Here is a 25,433-nt window from a genome sequence, read left to right as displayed (position 1 = left end):
ATACTTGTAAACATGTTTTATCACATTCTTTTGTGTGTATCTGCAGGTGTATGCACAGATGTCACTTTGCATATGTGGCAAACAGAGAATAACTTGAGAATTCGTTCTCTCCTTCCATCATGTGGGAAGCAAACTTAAGTAAGTAGGGCTGTCAACAAGCCACATTATTGACTGCTCCATCCTTCTGACTCTGACTATACATTTTGAGAAACATGGGAGATGTTTGTGGTAGGTACCGGAGTGTTACTGGTATATTTATATCTGTAGGGCATGTGTGATGTGTGTGATGTGTGTGTGTGTGTGTGTGTGTGTGTGTGTGTGTGTGTGTGTGTGTCTAAGCATGGCTGCCATTTTTGCATGTGTGTTTCAAGAAATATTCATGGGTGTTTGGGTTTGTGGGAGTCATGTGTGGCAGAAGTCTTGTAAATGCACAAAGTTGCCTGTGTGGAGCTCTGGCACGTCAGGGTCACCTGGCACTGACAGACCTGGCCAAATTTATCAAGTCCAGCCTAACAGTCTCCTTCCATCAACCCCTGCACTTGTAGTTCCCATTCCTTTCCCTGGTCTAGCCTCTGCCCTGCCTACTACTGGACCTTCCTTGGATGTGACCCTGCCTAACTTGCCACTGCCAAAACTGGGTCTACTCACTATGATGAATGCCTCAATCAACCCTGTCCAAATGCATCCCCAACTTTCATTAAACTTCAACCCCCATCCAAGTCTCTGGCCACACCTAGCTTCTATTCCCACCACCAGCTTCTGACCCAACCCTGCCCAACCTGTCTGTACTCACAGCAACACCCCAACCTTCTGCCCCACCTCTGGCATCAGCCTTCCTGAGACCCACCCACCTCCCCAAGTCTATAGATAAATACTTGGTAGCAGGGGAATTTTATTGGTTGTAGAAATTTTAATGTAACTTGCTTGTGCCTTCAGGACATTCTCCAGAAAAATCACAAATATATCACTCCCATTTGATAATAGATTGCTGCTGTGTTTGTCCTAATTTATGACATGATGGGTCAGATAACACCCAGGTCATGATGGAAATGCAGGTCAGGTTGCATGTAACTTAGTGGCCCATTGTCAAATGTTCAGTTTCCACTAAGGCCCAATAGTATGCCAATAGCTATCTCTAAAAGGGAGAATACTTGTCTGCAAACTGCTGTAGAGCCTTGTTCCAAGAGTCCAAAGATTTCTTTGATATAACTACAGGGACTAACACAGGCTCCTAAAAGCATCCCCATCTGCCACTGACACTCTGTATACCTTTGATATGGCAGTCTAAGTAGTATAGAAGTCTACACAGCTGTTACCTGCACCTGTTGAATAGCATTCTTCTGTTCCAGGCCCCACACGAAGCTAGCAGCTTTTCAAGTCAATTGACACATGGGCCAAAATAATACACCCAAGAGAGCAATGAGCTGTCTCCAGATTCCAAACAAGCACACCAAACATTGTGCTCCTTTCTTGGTGCTGGGAGGGGCAAGTTGTCCTTCACCTTAGGAGTATCTCTGCATGGCAACCACCACTGGACTCCCAAGTATTTCAATTGGGAAAAAGACCCTTGAATTTTGTTTGGATTTATGACCCATCCTTGATGGACATAAGTGTTACCAATGAGTTCAAAGTGGTTGCTACCTCCTGCTCATATGGTCCAACAACATAATCCATCAAAATAGTTCACACGTGATATTTTGTGGAAGAGACAGATGATCAAGATCCCTTCTAAGAAAGGTAATATATTATTGATGTAAACCTGTGAAGGAAGACAGCCAAGTGCCATCTATCCTTCTATAGTTTTAAATAGATGTTTAGTGCATAATTAGAGGTTAAACATTTTCTTTCTGCTGAAATTGCACTGGAAATAACAATCACAGTTCACAAGGCCAGGAAGGAATTGGTAAATGAAGTTAGCTTTCGCACAGACTCTCTTCATTCCTCATCAAAATGGAGATAATTCAAGATTAGACTGATTAGTAAATTACTCACTCCATGCTTCACAATCTTTTTCAGAAAACGGACAATATTTATGTAAAGGAGGCTCGAATACGGGACCTGAAGCTGTCACCTGCATCAAATATCAGTGGTGCATTGCTTTCAGTTTTACCCAAACAAAGAAATTCACCTTTCTTGTTTCTTTTACCAATTTTAAACTGAGGTCATGAAGTTTATATTCATTCCAAGAATTTGATATCACTCCTTCATAATTAATATCCTCCTTGATTATTTTGAGAATGGTCCAAGTTAATGACCAAGTGACCCAAACCAAACTGGGTGGGATCTTTCCCCCTTAATGTCTTTTCATTTTCCTTTTGAACTCTGTCCTGTACTTCTTCACCTAAATTGCCTTCTTCTGGAACAGGAGTTAAAAACAATTTGTACCCAACATAATAATTGTGCTTTTAATACTTGTGCTCCTCCTTACTTTAAAAATGATGTACTTGTTTAAGGCAAAGCTTGCTCTGGTTTCTGCGCCATTATTCTCACTGACCTTCTCTGAGGATCCTCTCTCATCTTGTAACTAATTTCTGGTCCCTGTTCAAAAGCCACTTGTCACCATTCTAGAGATGGTGAGCCCTGGGAGAATTGAGCTGATAAATGAGGCACAAAGTCTTGTGCAAGAGCCTACTTTATTCAGAGCCTCAGAAAATTTATAGTCTGAGGGTTAAGAAAGGCCACGTGTGGCAAGTTCTAGTGTGTTCAAACTGTATACAATGACAAAAACCACCCAGATGGGACCAAAACATGTTTTCCCATGAAGGCATATAAAGCACAGGTTAACTGAATAAAAACAACAATGATGAGTAATAAGAACAATGAGAATAAATTCACTCCTAACTGCCATATTGTGTGGAACATGAAAACACATTCCAAGAACAATTCTGTGTTTTGAAGAAACTTAAGTCACAATTGCCTTGTCCTGTTTCTTGAACTGTACACACAAGCACTCAAAACCCTCCTCACATGACTTCTGCTGTGGGATGGTCTGTATGTCAAGTGTGTCAAGTGTGATTGGTCAATAAATAAATCACTGATTGGCCAGTGGCTAGGCAGGAAGTATAGGCGGGACAAGGAGGAGAATAAAGCTGGGAAGTGGAAGGCTGAGTCAGAGACACTGCCAGCCGCCACGATGACAAACAGCACGTGAAGATGCCGGTAAGCCACGAGCCATGTGGCAAGGTATAGATTTATAGAAATGGATTAATTTAAGCTGTAAGAACAGTTAGCAAGAAGCCTGCCATGGCCATACAGTTTGTAAGCAATATAAGTCTCTGTGTTTACTTGGTCGGGTCTGAGCGGCTGTGGGACTGGCAGGTGAGAGACATTTGTCCTGGCTGGGCCAGGCAGGAAAACTTTAGCTACAGACTTCATTCAAGGACAGTGTTCCAACAATACACATGAGCAAAAGTATCGATGACTATGGGGAACCAGACCCAAGGCAGCACAGGGTTTGAGAGGAATCCACAGCATTCGCAAAGCTAAGATTTTTCTATATGAGGAGTTTTAAGGAAAAAGGACACTCACACATTCTCTTGATAGTTCCTTTCTTTATTTTCACATATTGTTCTTTATTTCTCCTTTGTCCCCTTTTCCTCCACCACTTAAATACTTCAACAGAACCTCTCAGACAACACAAAAGTCATAAAGAGATACATCCCATTTCTCAAGTGAATGATTATAGATAAAAACATGTCCCAGGCAGGGGAAAGGCAGTTCAAACTAACCCACAACTATGTAAACATTTTGAACTAACACCCAGCAATTAGGAATCATAAATTCTGAATTCTCTTTAAATCTCCACGTTGTCTACTGAGTGTTGGGCTAAAGGTGTGATAGATTTTCAGGCCCAGGTTACCATATATCTTTTAACATCAGCTCAGACGGCACCTTCCCCAATACTATGACCATAATGGTTAAAACTTAACCATTTGTGCCCTGTGTATATCTCCCGATTACCCAAGAAATCCTGTAGCCCTCATTTGGGGCTACAGAGTCAAATAATTTCCTTAGCCTTGACTAGTCAGAATTTACTTACACAAATTGAGGTCAGGAATAAATGCAAAGAATTAATCATTTCGCATCTAGCGATAATTTGGCTTTTTTGTATTTACAACCTAGCCAGACAGCTCAGCTGTGTGTCCTTGTACACTAAAGATTGGGAATGTTTATCTTAAAAACAGTGCAAGACATGTGGTCTAATCTAAAGCTATTTTGAAGCTTTGTATCAGCTCGTGGTGCTCAACAATAAAATTAGAGGAATTTGAGCCATCCTGGATCCCAGTTAATAATTAATTTGAGCTGTGATCAAAAGAACCTTCTAAGGGGAATCAGGCAATGACTGTGTCAAAATTATACAGCATCTTCCTGACAATTCCCAAATATAAATGCCCGGTAGATTGGGATGTTTCCATGAGATAAACACATACCTTGCAGGCAGTGGGGAATTTCCCCATACCCAATTCAACCCATGTGAGATATCAGAAAAAGAGCAACAGCAAGCATGCAAAGGCACAGCAGAAGCAAGACATTCCTGAGTCTGTATTCTCCTAAGCCTTGCTTAAAAAAGATACACCCATCAGAACGTTTTTCTTCTGGTGGAGTGACAGCCTGAACCCCAATTGCCACCTGCTGTTTCTCTGATATAGCCACCAGCACAAAAGTAATTAATTAAAAAGTAATAACATATTTATGAAGAAAGCTATTTTTAAAATATGTAGTCTCTCCTCTCTCAAACACACATACAGTATACTTATGTATATGTGTATATGTATGTATGTATATATCCACCTATATACCATTAACATATCTGGTGCCCAAGGAAAGCATAAAAGTGCATCAGATCTCCTGAACCAGGATTTACAGTTATTTCTAAGCCACCTGATGTGGGTGCTAGGAACCAAACTTGGCTGCCCAACAGAAGCAGTGCTACTGAATCAACTTTCCAGCTCCAAAAGATGTCATTATAATGCAGAAAATGAAGATGACCATTTACTCCTTCTGCCTTCCATCATTTCCAGGTGATAAAAGTCCCTGCTACTTGTTCAGTGAAAGACTGAGTGGATTAGAATCCCTTTGTAAATGAATTCTGCACATTGCTTATTTTAATTGATAACACAATTCTCTTGATGTGAATGACCCCAACAAATCACTTAGCTGAGTAAAAATGAGTCGACATCATGCCAGGGAAAGTTCCACAATGTGATATATACTTTTTAAAAATGATTATTTTTCGTTTAGATGAAAAGGTGTTTCACCTGTATGTATGTCTGTATGAGGGTGTTGGATTCCCTAGAACTGGACTTAACAGTTGTGAGCTTCTATGTGGGTGTTGAGAATTGAACCTGTGTACTGTGGAAATGCAACCATCTTTCCAGAGCCCTTTTTTGGATATTTTAAGAAAAGATCCCTCTATATACCTATGGCCATCCTGGAACTCAATATCAGGTCATCAAGCTTAGCAGCAATCATATTTACTTACTGATAAAATTCTCTGCCATTCATTTGTGGTTCTGAGAATGAGATAAGAACAAGTATTTAGATCTCAGAATAAAGTAACATGATCCAAAAATAATGGATGATGGTATAAATATCAAATATATTTCCAAATACATTTTATTATTCAAATTATTATGTTTCTGTATTCCTGGAAAACAATATGTTTACAACTGGAAACAAAGACAATATTTTAACTTTGAATTTGGCTCTATTAATCTTTTCCTTTTTTTTTTTTTTTTTTTTTTGGTTTTTCGAGACAGGGTTTCTCTGTGTAGCTTTGCACCTTTTCTGGATCTCAATCTGTAGAACAGGCTGGCCTTGAACTCACAGAGATCTGCCTGCCTCTGCTTCCCAAGTGTTGGGATTAAAGGCATGCTCCACCACCACCCAGCTGGCTCTACTAATCTTACTGAAGACTGGTGAGAATGCTCAGTGGGGAAAAAAAAAGTATGTGGACCACAAGGCTTGACCTCATTTATTAGGTTCATGGAGATTTTCACCACTGTGAATTTTTTCATGATTTTGAAGTATACCGAAACATGCAAAGATTTTACCACACTGGTTATATTCACAGGGCTTTTGTTGAGTATGATTCCTTTCATGACTGTGAAGATGACTGTTTTGTGCAAAGTCTTTACCACATTCATTATATTTATAGGGTTTGTCCCCAGTAGGAGTACTTTCTTTCATTTGAAGGTGACTGTTACATGGGAAGTCCCTATCACACTGATCATATCCATATGGTTTCTCTCTAGTATGACATCTTCTATGCCTGTGAAAATGACTTTCATGTGCAATGCTTTATCACATTGATTACATTCATAGGGTTTCTCTCCAGTATGAAACCTTTCATGCCTTTGAAGACTGCAAGATGAAGAACCTACACCACATTAATTACATTCATAAGGTTTCTCCCCAGTATAAACTCTTTCATGTGTGAGAAGATGACTCTTCTGTATAAAGGCTTTACCACATTGAATACATTCATAGGGTTTCTCTCCAGTATGACTTCTTTTATGACAGAGAAGGTGACTCTTCCTTGCAAAGGCTTTGCCACACTGATGACATTCATAGGGTTTCTCTCCAGTATGAAACCTTTCATGCCTTTGAAGACTGCAAGATGAAGAACCTATACCACATTAATTACATTCATAAGGTTTCTCCCCAGTATGAATTCTTCCATGTGTGAGAAGATGACTCTTCTGTATAAAGGCTTTACCACATTGAATACATTCATAGGGTTTCTCTCCAGTATGACTTCTTTTATGACGGAGAAGGTGACTCTTCCTTGCAAAGGCTTTGCCACATTGATTACATTCATAGGGTTTCTCTCCAGTATGACTTCTTTCATGACGGAGAAGATGACTCTTCCTTGCAAAGGCTTTACCACATTGATTACATTCATAGGGTTTTACTCCAGTATGAATTTTTTTATGTATTTGAAGATAACTGGGACAGGCAAAAGTTTTATCACACTGAGTACATTGATAGGGTTTCTCTCCAGTATGAATTCTTTCATGCCTTTGAAGACTATTCTTCTGTACAAAGGCTTTACCACATTGATCACATTCATAGTGTTTCTCTCCAGTATGAATTCTTTCATGCTTACGTAGATGGCTCTTCCTCACAAAGGCTTTACCACACTGATTACATTCATAGGGTTTCTCTCCAGTATGAATTCTTTTATGTACTTGAAGATATCTGGGAGATGCAAAGGCTTTATCACATTGAGTACATTCATAGGGTTTCTCTCCAGTATGAATTCTTTTATATATATGAAGATAACTAGGACTTGCAAAGTATTTATCACATTGCTGATATGCAAACTTGTTCACTCTAGTATGAATTCTATGTAGTTGATAAATACTGTGACATGCAGACATTTTATCACTTTGATTATATTCATAGGGTTTTCCTTCCAAATGAGTTCTTTGGTGTACTTTTAAGGAGGAATCATATCTAAAGGCTTTATCATGTTGACTACATTCATAGAGATCTTCATTAGTGGTTGTTTTGTGTGTTTGAAGAAAATTGTGATGGCTAAAATCTTTAGTACAAAGCTCACATTTATTACTTCCTCTTCCCATATGAGTTTCTTCAAGTCGTTGAAAAGAACTGGAAGAACTCAGAGTTTTACCACACTGATTATACACATGACATTTTTTTATACTGCGAATCACACTACATATGCCAAGTGAACTAGTACAGACAGATGAATTTCCACATTCCTTGTACTTATAAGGCCTTTCTCCAATGTTAGAGTATAAATTTGTATCACAGTCATCATGTCTTCTCATAGTAGTGACTACAACATATCTTCTAATTATTCCAGGAGAAACAGAGGTATATTGCTTCTTTCCATATCCCTTATGCTCACATGGCTTGTATCCAGAGGGACAGATGATATGCCTATTAAAGGAAGTATAAAAAATAAAAGGTTTTCACATTACATTCACAGTCTAGCATTTTGTGCCTTAGAGATGTGGTATATGGATTCAGGTTTCTACACCACGATAAGTTCCTTGTCTCCCCAGTTGTGTAGCTTGGTCTGTTTGAGGGGCCCCTGGCAGTGGGATAGGGATCTGCATGAGCTGGCTTTTTGGAGCCCATTACCTATGGTCAGACACCTTGATCACCCTGAATGCAGGGGCTTGGTCCTGCCTCAATTGAATGTACCAGGCTTTACTGACTCCCCATGGGAGGCCTCACCCTTTTGGAGGAGGAGATGGGGGGTTGGTCAGAGGGAGTCTGGGGTGGGGGACAGAAGGGATGAGAAGGGGATCTGTAGTTGGTATGTAAAATTAATTTTAAAAATTTTTTAAATATTCCTTGTCTCCCAATTGCTCTACTCACTTAACTATGGTAAGTCACTCACTACAAATATATGAAGAACATTAGCTTCAATATGGAAGATTTGCTTATAAAAGATCTTGGACATACTCTAATCCTCTTATCAATGTGAATAACTTATAAAATGATTGAATGGTATGACAATACATGGATGGACAATTCTACAACATACCTCTCATATGGCTATAATTAAAATTGTGACATCTGTTATGGCATTGTTTCCTTGTTTTATCCTTAAAGGAATGCCTTCCAGTGATCAGCTTCCTAACACTGGAGTACATGGTGTTGTAAGAATTTAAGAACCATCCCACAGCTATGGTAATTTACTCTGCTGCTTTTCTTGAAAAGTTCAGGGTACATTAACATTTTTTCCGAGGTACATATGTATCAGCTTGCATATGAAAATTACCTTCCATGTCTTCTAGAACTTTGACAATGTTGTTCAACATTGTGGTCTTCCCATTTGTAACCTAAAATACAGCACCAGAAAATGTATGTGATATGTTACTGGAAATTAGGCACAATGGAAATTACTATATTTTAGGAAATGCCTATACTATATATACCATTTGAGAACCTTAGACCAATGCCTGATTTATTCACTAGATTATTCCTTTTTCATATCCAAAGTCACAGAAGAGCAAAAATCTCCAAGAAAGCCTTGTCCCCTTAAATTAAAAAGTGACAGAAAGCTCACATTCCTACCTATACAAGTGAGGTTCAAGTAGGTTTCCAGCATCACATCTTTGTAGAGATTCTTCTGGGAAGAATCCAGCAAAGCCCACTCTTCATGAGAGAAGTTCACATGCACATCCTTATAGGTCACTGCATCCTAAAGTATCACATAGATGAACATAATAGAAATGTTGAGACTGACTGCATTGCAAATGTATATTCATTGAAAATATATTTACATAATTCACTGTGCTCAATTTATTCTATCTCATGGGTCATAAAATAACAAATGTAGTTATCAACACATTTTAAAAGAAAACAGAAAAGGAGAATCATGCCTTCCATTTCTGTGCCCACAAAATAGAATACGGCATTGCAGGAGAAATGCATAGTAATGTATACAGAAAGACATGCAAACAGAGTAAAAACCAGTTAGTATACATCAGCAAAATTTTATCAAAATTTTTAATTCAAAAAAGGATAGACAATATGGGTGTGGTGGTGCCCACCTTTAATCCCAAACCTCAGGAGGCAAAAGCAGGTGATACTCTATGATTTCCAAGCCAGCAGGATCTGTGTAGAGATTTCCAGGACAGCCAAAGGTACACAGTGAAACCCTGTCTCAAACAAACAAGCAAACAAACAGAAAGCACTCAAAAGCTTACTCAAAATTCCTCCATGGAGTTAAAACATTCACTCCAATTCTGTACTTCTCAATTATAAACTAAAGTGATTCCTTGTAAATTATAAGGCTAATAATTCCTAGGAAGGAATGCATTTTGTGTAAGCTACTGACTGACAGATCAAAGAGTCTCAAAAATATTAGTAAATGCTGATCTTAAAACAAATAGTAATAAAAATGATGGTGAGATAAGATCACTCACAACCACCTGTAACTCCAGTCCTAGGGGCTATGACTCTTTCTGGTCTCTATGGGCACAAGGCATACACGCTGTACACAGGCATGTAAGGAGGCAAAACATTCACACATAGCAAAATTATAATTAATAAAATAAAAAGAATAAAGGGGCAAAAATGTACCTCAGTTGGTAGCATTCTTGCCTAGCAAGTATGAATCCTTCAGTTCAATCCTTGTTCCATAAAGGGGCAAGGATTAGGATGCCTGTAATCCCAGCACTTAAGAGTTGGAGGTAGTAGGATCAGAAGTTGAATGTAATTCTTGGTGATATATGAAGTTTGAGGGCAGCCTGGGGTATATGACACACTGCCTTACAAAACAAGAACACAAAAGGAATCACATAAGAATATCCCAGGAGAAAGAAGAGCAAAGGATTGGGGATATATGTTACAAGAGAGAAATGAAAGACTACAAATCTGGAATAGGTATCAAATTCATTCATTGTCAACAGAAATGGCAAAATATATGTGGGAACTGAATTCTGTCTTACAAATTTCATATGCGCACTTTCCATTGACCCATCTTTCCAACCCCTAGAAACTGTTTAAGTACAACGTGTCTTCCATTTTTGACTGTTATTACCAACAGAAGACATATTTATCTTGGAGGAAGCAGACCCTTAGAATGCTCTGGCAATGGCAATATCTAAAGGAAACAGGAATTACTGTCCAGAAGCAAGAATCCATAGGATCAAATGAACAGTCCTTGCTTGTCAAAATCACCATATAAGTATGCATGGCTCTGAAAATAAAATATTGAGGTTTAGGTTAAAGATTGTATCCTGAAGAAGAGAGGTCTACATAAAACTAAGCCTTTTAGTGAAAGGATTTTTCAGATAGGCATGGAAACCTGACATCCCTGATCTCAGCAACTGAGAAGTGGAAGCAAGAGAATCGAGATATCAAAGCCAGTTTTTGTCCCAAAAGATCCTATCTCAAAAAAGAGAGACAGACAGACAGAGCAAACAAAAGTGTCTCTAAGGTGACACATAAAGGTCACAATTGATTAAAAAGAGCGCTAGGAAAAACAGAGAAATAGTGCCACATAAAACACTTCATTTTCATTGTAAGACTTACCTGTTTGATACCTATACATAAGTTGATGGGACATTTTAATCCCATCACAATTTTTAAGTACGATCCAAGACCAAAACGTATTCTTTTTTCCTAGCTAGACAACAACAAGATCAGTATTATGTGTATGTGTGTGATAAATGCATGAGAGCAGGCACAAGAATGCCATAGTAGGAGTTTGAAGATCAGAGGACAAAGTTTTAAGAGTCGATTTCTCCTTCCACCAAGGGTTCCTAGGATCAAACCCAGGTCATCAGGCTTGCATGCCAAGCACTTTTCCTACTGAGACTCCACCAGCATTATTTCATCCAATTCTAACCCACAGATGGTCTCATTCCTACACTTAAACACATCCCTGGTTTTTTTGTGGTCTTTTTGATACAAGATTTCTTTGTAGCTCTGGCTGGCCTGGAACTCACTCTTTGGGTCATGGTAGTCTTGAACTTCTTGCATCTGCCTCCAAAATACTAGGATGACAGGGGTGAGCCCACATACTCTGGTGATTCAATGTACTAATTAAATAAAACTATAATACAGAGATATATGGTAACTTCTTGAAGGGCAAAAATAAAGTGAAAGTGACAGCTTCATTTTAAAATCTTTTAACTCTAGCCAATGGAAAGTCTAACCATATAATAGGGATCACCACTTGGTCTCCTATTGGCCTAGGAAAACTGTGCATTTCATTTCTCAAACAACACACTGTAGACTTTGCACAGCATGTTCCCTGGTGAGGTGTTGGTCCTATAATGACAAAATTCTTTCATATTTTTTGGAGCATAGTCTCATTCTAGGCTCAGATCTGGATTCAAGCTAGTAGTGATACTTCTGCTTCAGCTTTTCAGGGCCTGGGATTACAGCTGTGAGCCACTATGACCCGCTCAAGGAAATTCTGTATAAAAGATGACTCAGTGAGAGCCCACAAGTGCCAATTGGACTAAGAGGTGAGTCTTTGTCCTCATAGCTGAACACCAGAGCCTCTAGGCTTTGGGCCCAGGGGCTCAACCCTGCCCCCCCACACCACCATCTATTGCAGTCCCAGTGTCAGGCCAGCAGGCAGGGCTCCTGCAGACAGGTTAGACTACCACTATCCCCCACCAGACCCTGTAACCCACAAGCCCCACTCCTCTGAAATCCACCCATCCTCTAAAACTGCACATGCTCCCTGAGACAGAGTCCGCAGGTGCCGATTGGACTAAGAGCAGCTCCCTGAGACAGAGTCCGCAGGTGCCGATTGGACTAAGAGCAGTTCCCTGAGACACAAAGTCCTTCAGCATGGATTAGACCAAGAGCCCCGATTATACCAAGAGTTCTCATTGAACCAGGAGTATCGATGGGACCAAGAGTGGCTCCCTCAGACACAGATACCACTTGCACCGAGTGGTAGAAAGATGGGTAGACACCAGTGCAAAAATACAGTCAAAAACAAAAAGACCAATATCACACAATCAGATCCTAGTGGCTCTACATCAGCAAGACCTGAACATCCCAATGCAGAAGAAGCAGAAGGAATCGACTTTAAAAATTACTTTAAGAAGATGATAGAGGCATTTAAGAGGAAATGAAAAATTCCCTTAAAGAAACCGAGGAAAAGACAAACAAAAAATTGGAAGAAATCAATAAATCCCTTAAGGAAAGCCAAGAAAAAGCAATTAAACAGGTGAAGGAAATAGTTCAAGACTTGAAAACTGAAATAGAGGCAATAAAGAAGACACAAATTGAGGGAATGCTGGAAATGGAAAATCTGAGTAAATAAACAGCCACTACAGATGCAACAGAAAAAACAGAATGCAAGAGATGGAAGAGAGACTCTCTGGCACTGAAAATGCAATAGAAGAAATAGACTCATCCGTCAAAGAAAACACTAAAGCCAACAAAGTCACAACACAAAACATCCAGGAAATTTGGGACATCATAAAAAGACCAAACCTGGGGGCTGGAGAGATGGCTCAGAGGTTAAGAGCACTGACTGCTCTTCCAGAGGTCCTGAGTTCAATTCCCAGCAACCACATGGTGGCTCACAACCATCTATAATGAGATCTGGCACCCTCTTCTGTATACATAATAAATAAATAAATTAAAAAAAAAAAAGACCAAACCTAATAGAATATAGAAGAAAGAGAAGAATATGAACTCAAAGTCACAGAAAATGTGATAAAACCAGATTTAAACAAAACCTATTCAAAAATCCAGCACTACAGAAGCATGAGAAGGAAAAATCCACCTAAGGAAGTTAGATGCATGAAAACACAGGCAATAGACAATACCACACCAACAAATACCAAAGAAGGTAAACACACAACACTATCACCAAAAAAATAACAGAAATTAACAATCACTGTCATAAATATCCATTAATATCAATGGACTCAATTTGCCTATAAAAAGACACAGGCTAACAGAATGGATACAAATATAGGATCCAGCCTTCTGCTGCATACAAGAAATACACATCAACTTCAAAGACAGACACTACCTCTGAGTAAAAGACTGGGAAAAGACTTTCCTATCGAATGGAGTGAAGAATCAAGCTGGTGTAGCCATCCTAATATCTAATAAATAGACTTCAAACTGAAATCAATCCAGAGAGATCAGGAAGGACATTACATACTTATCACAGGGAAAATCCAACATGATGAAGTCTCAATTCTGAACATTTATGTCTCAAATACAAACACATCCACACAGGTAAAAGAAACATTACTAAAGCTTAAATCACACATCAAACCCCATGCACTAGTTGTGGGAGACTTCAACACCCCACTCTCACCAATGGACAGTCTGCCAGACAGAAACTTAACAGAAATAAGGGAACTAACAGACATTCTGACACAAATGGACTTAATAGATATCTACATAATATTCCACCATAACACAAGAATATACCTTCTCAGCACTCCTTGGAACCTTCTCTAAAATCAACCACGTGCTTGGTCACAGAGAAAATCTCAAAAGATACAGAAAAACTGGAATAACCTCCTGTATTTTATCAGACCACCATGGCTTGAAGTTAGATTTCAACAACAAAAATTACAGAAAGCTTACAATCTCATGGAAACTGAATAATGCCCAAATGAATCACCAATGGGTTAAGGAAGAAATAAAGAAAAAAATTAAAGATGTCCTAGGATTCAATGAAAATGAATGCACAACATACTCAAACTGATGGGACACTATGAAGGCAGTGCTAAGAGAAAATTCATAACACTAAATGCCCATATAAAGAAGATGGAGAAATCTCACAACCCCTTATGCAAATTAACCAAAAGGCAGAGAGAGAGCATCTAAATTAACAAAATCAGAAATGAAAGGTGAGACATAGCAACAGACACTGAAGAAATCCAGAGAATCATAAGGCCATACTTCAAAAACCTTACTCGACAAAATTGGAAAATCTGAAAGAAATGGACAATTTTCTGGATAGGTACCAAATACCAAACCTAACTCAAGACCAGATAAACTGTTTAAATAGACCAATAACTCCTAAGGAAATCGAAACAGTTATTAAAAGTCTCCCAAACAAAAAAAAAATCCCAGGACCAGATGGTTTCGGCGCAAAATTCTACCAAATTTTCAAAGAAACAGTAGAAACAGAAGGATCATTACCAAACTCCTTTTATGATGCTGCAATTACACTGATACCCAAACCACACAAAGATGCAAAGAAAATTACAGACCAATCTCCCTTCACGAACATTGATGCAAAAGCACTCAATAAAATATTGGCAAACCGGATACAAGAACACATCAAAAAAATTATCCACCATGACCAAGTAAGCTGTATCCCAGGGATGCAAGGATGGTTTAACATATGAAAATCTGTCAATGTAATACACCATATAAACAAACTGAAAGAAAAAAAAACAACATAATCATCTTATTAGATGATGAAAAAACCTTTGACAAAATCCAACACCCCTTCATGATAAAGGTCCTAGAGAGAGCAGGAAAACAAGGAACATACCTAAACATAATAAAGGCAATTTACAGCAAGCCAACAGCCAACATCAAACTAAATGGAAAGAAACTCAAAGAGAATCCACTAAAATCAGGAACAAGACAAGGCTGCCCACTCCCCCATATTTATTCAATATAATACTTGAAGTTCTAGATAGAGCAGGAAGACAACAAAAGGAGATCAAAGGGATACAAATTGGACAGGAAGAAGTCAAACTTTCACTATTTGCAGATGATATGATAGTATACACAAGTGACCCCAAAAATTTTACCAGGGAACTCCTACAGCTGATAAACACCTTCAGTAATGTGGCAGGATATAAGACTAACTTAAAAAAAAAATCAGTAGTCCTCCTATATACAAATGATAAATGGGCTGGCAAAGAAATCAGAGAAACATCACCCTTTACAATAGCCACAAATAATATAAAAAACCTTGGGGTGATAGACCCCAGACCCAGGGTACTATCTTCTCGGGGGGGCGCCCCAAGAACCCAGACTCCAGTCCAGTTGATGCAACAGCACGAGGTTTTTATTGAAGCGGCTATACAGTCAGGCAAACTCTTGTCCTGGGAGCAAGAGTCGCATCTTACTGCAGCCACGGGTTTTTTTTTTTTTTTTTAAGGAAAACCCCACAAAAACCATAAGATTACAATTCCCATACAATTTCGTTTCACAAGATCATGGTCTGATCACAGAGTGGGTATAGTCACGTCCGCATGTACATTCTTCCTGAAACCTCAAGGGGGGTATCAGGGCGGGAGTGGAGTTTACACAAAGGTCACAGTGGTCCTTCCTGGAACACTTGCAACTATCCCAGTCACAGTTGAGCACATCTCTTAACAGAAATCTTTTTACAGTGTTACATTGTTACAAGTTGAATAATGGCTGAGTCAGGTTGCCCTTGGAACTAGTTTTCTTTTTAGTTCCTTATTTCCTGGGGCTTGGGGGTGTAAGCCTGAAGGGTTAGGGTCTTCAGGGGTAACTCTAACTAAGCAAGTGAAAGACCTGTATGACAAGAACTTTAAGTCCCTGAAGAAAGAAACCATAGAAGATATCAGAAAATGGAAAGAATTCCCATGCTCATGGATAGGTAGGATTAACATAGTAAAAATGGCAATCTTACCGAAAGCAATCTACAGATTCAATGCAATCTCCATCAAAATCTCAACATAATTTTCCATAGACTTGGAAAGAGCAATACTCAAATTCATATGGAAAAATAAAAAACCTAGGATAGCTAAAATAATCCTGTACAATAAAGCCACCTCTGGAGGCATCACCATCCCTGACCTCAAGCTCTACTACAGAGCTATAGTAATAAAAACAGCTTGGTACTGGCATAAAAACCGACATGTGAACCAATGGAATCAAATTGAAGAACCTTACATAAACCCACACACCTATGAACACCTCATTTTTTACAAAGAAACCAAAACTGTACAATGGAAAAAAGAAAGCATCTTCAACAAATGGTGCTGGCATAACTAGAAGTCAACATGTAGAAGAGCCCTATCTATTGCCATGTACAAAACTCAAGTCCAAGTGGATCAAAGACTTCAACATGAATCCAGTTACACTGAACTTGATAGAAGAGAAAGTAGGAAGTAGTCTTGAACACATCAGCACAGGAGACCACTTCCTAAATATAACACCAGTAGCACAGATACTGAGAGCAACAATTAATAAATGGAACCTCATGAAACTCAGAAGCTTTTGTAGGGCAAAGGACCTGGTCAATAAAACAAAATGACAGCCTACAGAATGGGAAAAGATCTTCAACAACCCACATCTGACAGAGGGCTGGTTGATCTCCAAAATATATAAAGAATTCAAGAAACTAGACAGCAAAATACTGAACAATCCAATTAAAAAATGGGCTAGAGAGCTAAACAGATAATTCTCAACAGAAAAATCTCAAATGGCCGAAAGACATTTAAGGAATTGCTCAACATCCTTAGTCATCAGGGAAATGCAAATCAAAATGACTCAGATACCATCTTACACCTGTCAGAATGGCTATGATCAATAACACTGAAGACAGCTTATGTTGGAGAGCATGTGGAGCAAGGAGAACACTCCTCCACTGTTGGTGGGAGTGCAAACTTGTATAGCCACTTTGGAAAGCAGTATGGCAGTTTCTCAGAAAATTGGGAATCAATCTACCTCAAGACCCAGCTATACCACTCTTGGGCATATACCCAAGGAATGCTCAATCATACCACAAGGACACATGCTCAACTATGTTCATAGCAGCATTACTCGTAATAGCCAGAACTTGGAAACAATATAGATGCCCCTCAATTGAAGAATGGATAAAAAAAATATGGCACATATACACAATGGAGTACTACTCAGCAGTAAAAAACAGTGATATCATGAAATTTGCAGGCAAATGGATGGAACTAGAAAATATCATCCTGAGTGAGGTAATCCAGACTCAGAAGGACAAACATGGTATGTACTCATTCATAAGTAGATACTAGATGTAAATCAAAGGATAACCAGACTACAACCCACAGCTCCAGAGAAACTAGCTAACAAGGAGGACCCTAAGAGGGACACATAGAGAGCCCAGGAAGGAGAAATAGATGAAATCTACATGAGCAAACTGGGGGTGAGGGAGGGTAATGGAGGGCAAGGAATGGAGGAAGAGAACATAAGGGAATGGGAAGTTTGAGCTGGAACAGCGATAGAGTGGGAGAGCAAGGAAAGAGATAGCATGATAAATGAAGATATCATGGGAATAGGGAGAAACAGGATGCTAGGGAAGTTCTCAGGAATCCACAAGGATGACCCCAACTTATATACTGCTAATAATAGTTGAGAGGGTGCCTGTACTGGCTTACTCCAGTAATCAGATTGGTGAATACCCTAACTGTTACCATAGAGCCTTCATCCAGTGACTGATGGAAGCAGATGCAAAGATCCACAGCCACGCCAAGCTCCAGGAGTACAATTGATGAGAGAGAGGAAGGATTCTATGAGCAAGGGACATTGAGATCATGATGGGAAAACATACAGAGACAGCCATCAAAACTAGTGGAAATCCATGAACTGTGGACCAATAGCTGTGGAGCCCCCATGGGACTTGACTAGGCCCTCTTGATAGGCAAGCAGATGTTTAGCTTGAACTGTTTGGGGGCCCTCCAGGCAGTGGAATTGGGATCCGTCCCTGGTGCATGAGCAGGGTTTTTGAAGCCCAGTGCCTATGGTGGGACACCTTGTGCAGCCTTGATGCAGGGAGGAGGGGCTTTGACCTGCCTCAACTGAATGTACCAGGCTCTGCTAACTCCCCATGGGAGATGTTGACTTGGAGGAGGTGGTAATTGGGGTGGGTTCGGTGCGGGGAGGCTGAGGGGCAGGAGGAGGGAGAGGGGGATGTGTGGCTAGTATGTAAAATGAATAGAAAATTTCTTTTTTTTTTTGCTTTTTTTTTTTAAGATTTATTACGTGTACAGAAGAGGGTGCCAGATCTCATTACAGATGGTTGTGAGGCACCATGTGGGTGCTGGGAATTGAACTCAGGACCTCTGGAAGAGCAGTTGGTGCTCTTAACCTCTGAGCCATCTCTCCAGCCCGAAAATTTCTTAATAATAATAAAAAGAAAGTTAAAAAAAAAAGACGACTCAGTGGCAGATTATTTGTTTATCATATGTAATGTGTGAAGCACTGGGTTTGATCCGTAGCCCACAGTGGGGGAAAATGCGGCTTCATTGTTTGTCCAATATACCTATGTGAAATGCCCGTGAGGCTCTCATCAAAAGAGATGTGGAAGGACACTTCATTTTCATCTGCCATGATGACATTTCAATATCTAACATCTATTCACCAAACACAAGGGCACCCTCAATGTAAAAGAAACACTACTGCAGCTTAAATCGAATATTGACCATCACACTGATAATGGGAGATGTCCATACCCCACTCTCAACCATGGACAAGCCATTTAGACATAAGCTAAACAGAGAAATACTGAAGTTACCAGACATTATAAACCAAATGGACCTCAGTGATATATATTGAACATTTCAACCAAACACAAATGAATCTCAACACTGTAAAGAGTCCCCAAACCTTAGCACAACTGACTCCATGATGGAAGTGTCATTAGGCTGTAAAACTCAGCACATATTCAGCACTACCTGCTGAAACTGAAAACACAAAGTCTAATCTAGCTAATAAAGACTTTCTACTAGCTTAAACCCACGTCTCAGCAGTCTACTCAAAAGAATACCCACAAGCACCTCATGGAACTTTCTCCATAATTGACCATATACTCAGACACAAAGCAAGCCTCAACAGATACAAGAAAACTGGAATAACTCCTGCATCCTATCAGAACACCACAGATTAAAGCCAGATATGAACAACATCAGAAGAATCATATTGTTTACAAATTCATGAAACCTGAACACCACTCTAATGTATGAAAAATGGGTCAGGATAAAAATAAAGAAATGCAAGAGTTTCTAGAAATAACCGTACAACAGACTGAATGTTTTCTCAAGAAATCAGCCTATTACTCTTTCTTTCAGCCTTACTTGATTTCATAGAACATGTACAGAACACAGAAACATATACCAAAATATTACATAAACAACATGTCTTAGTGACTGTTCTGTTGTTATGAAGAAGCACTGTGATCAAGGCAACTCTTATAATGGAAGACTTTTAATTTGAGGATTGATTATAGTGACAGAGGGTTAGCTGATTATTATCTCAAAAGAAAGCATCACCATAGGCAGGTGTAGGGCTGGGTGCTACATCATGACACAGGCAGTTAGGCAGAAAGAAACACTTGCCTTGCACTGACCTTTTGAAACCTCAAAGTCCACCTACAGTGACACACTTATACAAACAAGACATACCTACTCCCACAAAGGCATATCTCCTAATTTTATACAATTAGTACCATTGATTGGGCACTAAGCATTCAAAGACAGGAGCCTGAGGCTGTAGAGCAACTATAAACCATGAGGGGAATACAACCTAAGAAGAAAGAGCTCTAAAGGAAGAGAGTGAAAGATACTAAGGGTAACAGAGAGGAAAAGGGAAAGATTTAAAAAAAAAAGAGAGAGCAACAAAAGGAAAAATATATTTCCTATAAGTAGGGAGAGCCAACCCCTCTGGTTGGGAAACAGGCTTGCTTAGTATAACTTTCCTACCCCATCTAAGAACAGATTAAACAATTTGAGGCCTACAAACTAAGTTTTAAATCCATATTTTTTCTCTGAATACATGGGATTATCTCTTGTTTCCATCCCTACCCAGTTCCCTCATAGTACCCGGAAGAGCTTGGATCTGGTCTAATGAAGGCAGTCAGTCTCTTGGTGTGGTTAAGTGTGCCTACTGTATATGATGCCATCTGGAAGCTGCATTTCTAACTGGATAGAGGTGCCACACAAGGTTACTACAGTTTTAATTTTGATTTATCTCTTTTAAGAAGTTGAAATCTGAAAGTCTTCAATTCCAGCCAACATGGAGAATCAAAAATCTGTCTTATCACATCCCAGACCAGACTCAATTAGGATAAAATGAGCCAAACAATATCTTGTGTCTGGAAACTGAAAAAGTGAAATACCTGGATGACAGCAACTGGTTTCCACAGTACAATGTGTGGACTCAACTGTCTCTGGTTGTGGCCATGGAATTCTTTCCTGTTTCTTAGCTGTGTGGGGACTACCTGCCTAGGCCAACAGTAACATCTCCTCCTATATTCATTATAACCTAATTAAAGTGTTGTTTTGTTTGTTTGTTTTTAAAGGGTGTAACTATGCACATTTAACTTTGAAAAATGGGGATTCCACTGGAACTTGTACCTGCTGGAGAATAGGCTCACCTTACCAGTGAGTTGTGCTAACCTTAAGTAGAAAGCAACCCTGTGGTTTGCTGCTATCCTGGCTATTATGTCAATATTACATTAGGACAATACAGAATTAAACTACTGATTCAGAAAAAGTCCAATAAACAGTCTAACAGTTAAAACCTGGGCTTGGTGGCACATGCCTTTAATCCCAGCACTTGGGATGTAAGCACACTTGGATCTCTGTGAATTCAAGGCCAGCCTGGTCTACAAACTGAATTACTGAACAGCCAGGACTACACAAAGAAATCATGTTCGGAAACCTCCCCCGTCCCCCTCAAAAAGACTGTACTATCTGGGAAACAATAAATGGATCAACAGAACATGAGTGCAAGCTTAGTCTGGTGGGGGAGGAAGACAACTAAAAATTTATTCTACCAATTAATAGAATCAGATGGGAAAAGATCATCATACATGAAAAAAATATCAACACACGATTGAACAGAAACTACACACAGTGACATCCGATGACTTTAAACTTCAAAAGCAATAGCAATGAAGACTGTACTGTCCCTGGGGGTTGGTGGCAGGGGGATCTCTGTGAGTATAAGGTCAGCCGGGTCTATAGAGCTAGTTCCAAGATAGCCAGAACTACAAAGAGAAACCCTGTCTCAAAAAAACAAATAACAACAACAACAACAAAAGAATGTATTATCTGGGAAAGAATGAAGAGACCAACATAACATAAGAGCAAACTTAGAAATAAATGAGACAAACAGGTTTGTACTTACCAACACGAGAGAGTTGCCCAATTGGAAATTTCAGTGTTCAAGGTAATCTCCCCAAACTGTACTTCTACCAATTTGGTTTTCCTTCATTCACATGGTATGAATTAATGCATACTGGGAAAGTACACAGAAAGGTACTCACCCTGCTCAATCATGTCCTTTTTTATGACAGAGACACCTACAGGTCAATAACTTAAACAACCTCTAATCTAGCTACTGCCTAGCCTATTTTCCCCTGCAGTGTAAACAATAAACAATTCTTTCTATTCTGCTCTCAAAGGAGAAGCTATTGTTGGACACACACATCCTTTTCCTAATAGTGCAACAGATAGCCCATTCTGTGACTCAAATGGGTGATATTAGAAGTGGGTGATGCTACAAACCTTTAATCAAGAATTGAGGAGGTTGAGTCCAGAGGAAAGCAGGGTCAATGCCCTCTGGGCCTAAACACTGGGATCAAGGCAAAGAAAGTCAATGTAACAAACCTTGTCTTAAAATATTTTTCTGAAAGCTTGAAGGTGCAATTGTTCTGGAATTAATGTACCATCACAATGAGAAGTTCATGCCACACACTTAAGAGATTAACTGAGGAAAATCTCTTCAGCAATTACAAGTCTCTAGCTCTACCTACACACAAAGAGGAGCTGACAAGGGGCAGATTTGCTAACATATTCACCATAGGCTTATGCATTACACATATGCTGTAAACCTGCAGAAATGATGCCTACCATCCTCTTACTATCATGGATTGCTCAGTTTGCTTCCTTACACAACTTGGGATCACCTGACCAGGGTGACACTAACCACAGTGGGATGGGCCCTATTACATCAACCACAAATCAAGAAAATACCCCATAGATTTGCCCACAGACCAGTGTGACTCTAACTTGTGTCAAGCTGACCAAACCTAACCAGCATACCTACTGAGTCATCTCTAACCCCCAAAGACAGATTGTTAAGCAAACCTCAACTCTCTTAACACTTGCTTTTCAGTATATACTTCTCACATACACCAAGTTTTGAAAATCTGTTAAGTTTAGTATTGGAAAGATGGTTCAGCAGTTACCACCATATTTTGCTCTTACAGAAGTCCTGGGTTTGGTTCCCAACACTAACATGGTGGTACACAATCATCCCTAGATGCTATTATAGAGAATCTGATGCCTCCTTCTGTCTTCTGTGGGCACAAAACACACACGTGGTGAACATACATATATATGCAAGGAAATCACTCATACAAATGAAGAAATATTGAATAATTAAAAACATGTACCCTCATATCTCTTATATTTCAACATAGATAAATAAGTCAGAAAAAATACACAGAAATGTGATAAATATCTGTATCAAAATTATACCTTTGTAATTAAAGGAATCAAGAAACTTGATCAAAGGAGAGAAATTCCATGATTGTAGACAAGAAAACTAAATACTATTTCAGTGTAGAATCTGAGCTATAAATTCAGCAACACTCCAATAAAAAGTCTAACCATTTTTCCTATCAACAACAGAAAAATGATGACAAAAGCTCATGAATGAAAAAATGACCAACACAAGATTGAGTAAATAGCACACACAGTGACATCATCTGACTTCAAAACTCAGCACACAACTGCAATAAAGATTGTACTGTCTGGAAAAGAATAAACAGACCAATAGAACATAAGAGAAAATTTAGAAACAAAATCACAATTAAAAAAAAAAATCTCGATTTGAACACAGGAGGCCTGGAAACCTTACTAACACACGTGACTGGACCACCCTGGCATCTACATGCAAATGTGTTGACACAGACTTTACACCCTGCACAGAATTAACTGCAGGCGGATCCTACACCTGAATGTTCAGCGCCAAGTGCAGAACTTCTAGAAGACACTAGAGAAAGTAAGAGTTCTTTCATTTAGCAAACCTGCCTTTCAAGGCGATAACGACAGCGGCGCATGCAGCGCGTGGTGCGTCACAACTAGGAACTATCCACGCACAGTTCCCACATCCCCCTGTTCTTTGCAGCCACAGCCTCAATCCGCAAATGGAAGTTATTCCTAGGCTGCAGGACCCAGGAATTGCAAGAACAGCAAGGACCTCAGGGTATTCACGTGACCTCTCAGGGCGCGGAGTCTGGCCTCCGGTTCCCACAGCCCCGGAAGGACCCCACCCCAGGTCCCGCGGTCCCTCCCCGCCCGCCCAGGGACTGCGCCCCTCGCTCACCATGGCGGATTCCGAACACGTTCCGCTGCTCTCCTCACAGCTCCCCGAAGCGGAGCCCGTAGCCGCCTAGACTCCAGCATGGCAGACCAGAAGTGCCCTCCCTTAGTCTGACTTCCAAGTCCGCTTGGTAGCCCTGATTGGCTAGTGAGGCCTGAGTGACAGGCGCAGCTCCCTTAGGGACAGAGTGTTGTGAACAGACCCAGCACAATGATTGGCAGCCCTAGCTTTCGCCCCAGGCACAGAACTGTCTGAGACCTTCGGAGATTGCGTTGCCGCAGAACTTTGCCTGGACTGCAAAGGCGTCCCTGCACTTTCCCTGCACACACCAAGCACTTCCCGTCCTTCCTCTTGGACACAGGGTGTTAAGTCTCAAACTTAGTACAAAAAGTTGAGGTGCGTATTTAACCTATAAAAGACACTGGCTTCCAGGTTCTCCCTGCCTCCCTCAGTCCCTACCTGTGGCAGGATATGGCTGCCATGCCCCGCCCCCTTACCTGAAGTTCTCCAGCCCAGGGGCTGAGCCGCCCTTCCCTATAGAATCCAACCATTCTGACAATCCCGTCATTTTTAATTAATTAATTAATTTTGCCATCTGTTCTTTTCCTTCGTGACCTTTTAGTCTGCCTCTCCCCTCTCCCCTAGCTCCTCCTCTCACATGGCTCAGGCTCATGTCCACTCTGGACTTTCCCAGATATCCCTGTCTCTCCCTATAATCTCCCTTTTTAAAAAAAAAATTGTGTGTGTGTGTGTGTGTGTGTGTGTGTGTGTGTGTGTGTTTTCCCGAGACAGGGTTTCTCTGTGTAGCTTTGCGCCTTTCCAGGAACTCACTCTGTAGCCCAGGCTGGCCTCGAACTCACAGAGATCCGCCTGCTCTGCCTCCCGAGTGCTGGGATTAAAGGCGTGCGCCACCACCGCCCGGTTTATATGACTCAGCCGTTAAAGCTAGACTCACAACCAAAAATATAATCTCCCTTTTATCAACAACAAACTTTCTCCTCCTCTACCATACCTAGGAGCACTCATGTCCTTTCCTTTTTTTAGGGTTTTTTTTTTTTTTTTTCATTCAATCTGGTGCTGTGAAGGCAATACAGACTTCATCTTAGTGTAAGGCCACCATTTTAGACCACCTGCTGTACTCAATTCCAGGAAGGACCTCAGGAATGTGCCATGACAATTCAAACAGATACAGGGCAGTATGCCCCTATAGAAATCCTGTCTGTGGTTTATGGTCCTTAAAGATATCTAGATAATCATGCTAAGCAGCCCCGATAGTCCTGCTCAGCAAGTTATTGTAGCTGTGTGGTTCCATGCGGGTCCATGAAATGAAGACACAGAGGCATCTTAAGAATGAATCTAGCCTTTTATGGCTGCAGGGGGGTCCAGCCTTGAAGGACTGAAGCACTAATCCTTTGCCCAGGGCATATTTATTTACTCCACTTTACAGTTTAGATAGTTAAGCTCCGTACCTTCAAAGCAAACCAAAAGGAGCTCCCAGAGACCAAATGCCAGGTGCAAATTACTTGATTTATCAGGTACCATGGTTTTCCTGGTTTCCTGGACCAAGTTTTGCATAGGCCTTTGATCCTTGGGGGACTCTCTGATCCTTGACTCTCAAACAAGATTCACATAGGGCGATAAGAGAAACAAAAGGTGTGGTT

The 25,433-nt window shown here is 40.1% G+C and overlaps 1 protein-coding gene across 1 annotated transcript; it reads right to left on the bottom strand.

The window, feature by feature from the left end:
• Nucleotides 1-3,531: 3,531 nt before the first annotated feature.
• On the bottom strand, nt 3,532-23,872 carry LOC128115854 (zinc finger protein 431-like). Its single transcript, XM_052746972.1, has 4 exons — nt 23,776-23,872; nt 9,055-9,181; nt 8,759-8,819; nt 3,532-7,908 (listed from the first exon to the last, which is right to left on the bottom strand). Exons 1-4 carry the CDS (start codon nt 23,776-23,778, stop codon nt 6,639-6,641), a joined length of 1,461 nt encoding a protein of 486 aa, XP_052602932.1. The 5' UTR covers nt 23,779-23,872; the 3' UTR covers nt 3,532-6,638.
• Nucleotides 23,873-25,433: the final 1,561 nt, after the last annotated feature.

The sequence above is a fragment of the Peromyscus californicus genome, unplaced genomic scaffold (genome assembly GCF_007827085.1).
Source record: "Peromyscus californicus insignis strain IS unplaced genomic scaffold, ASM782708v3 Scaffold_1__1_contigs__length_55948999, whole genome shotgun sequence".
Lineage (NCBI taxonomy): Eukaryota > Metazoa > Chordata > Mammalia > Rodentia > Cricetidae > Peromyscus > Peromyscus californicus.
The sequence above is the reverse complement of the archived record's forward strand: the minus strand, read 5'-3'. Positions and strand labels throughout refer to the sequence as shown.

Excerpts from the sequence above, each read along its gene's own strand:
- LOC128115854 (XM_052746972.1), bottom strand. Across the intron at positions 8,820-9,054 it reads CTTGAACCTCACTTGTATAG|GTTACAAATGGGAAGACCAC; the intron begins GTAGGAATGTGA and ends GCTGTATTTTAG. Across the intron at positions 7,909-8,758 it reads AGTTCTAGAAGACATGGAAG|GCATATCATCTGTCCCTCTG; the intron begins GTAATTTTCATA and ends TTCCTTTAATAG.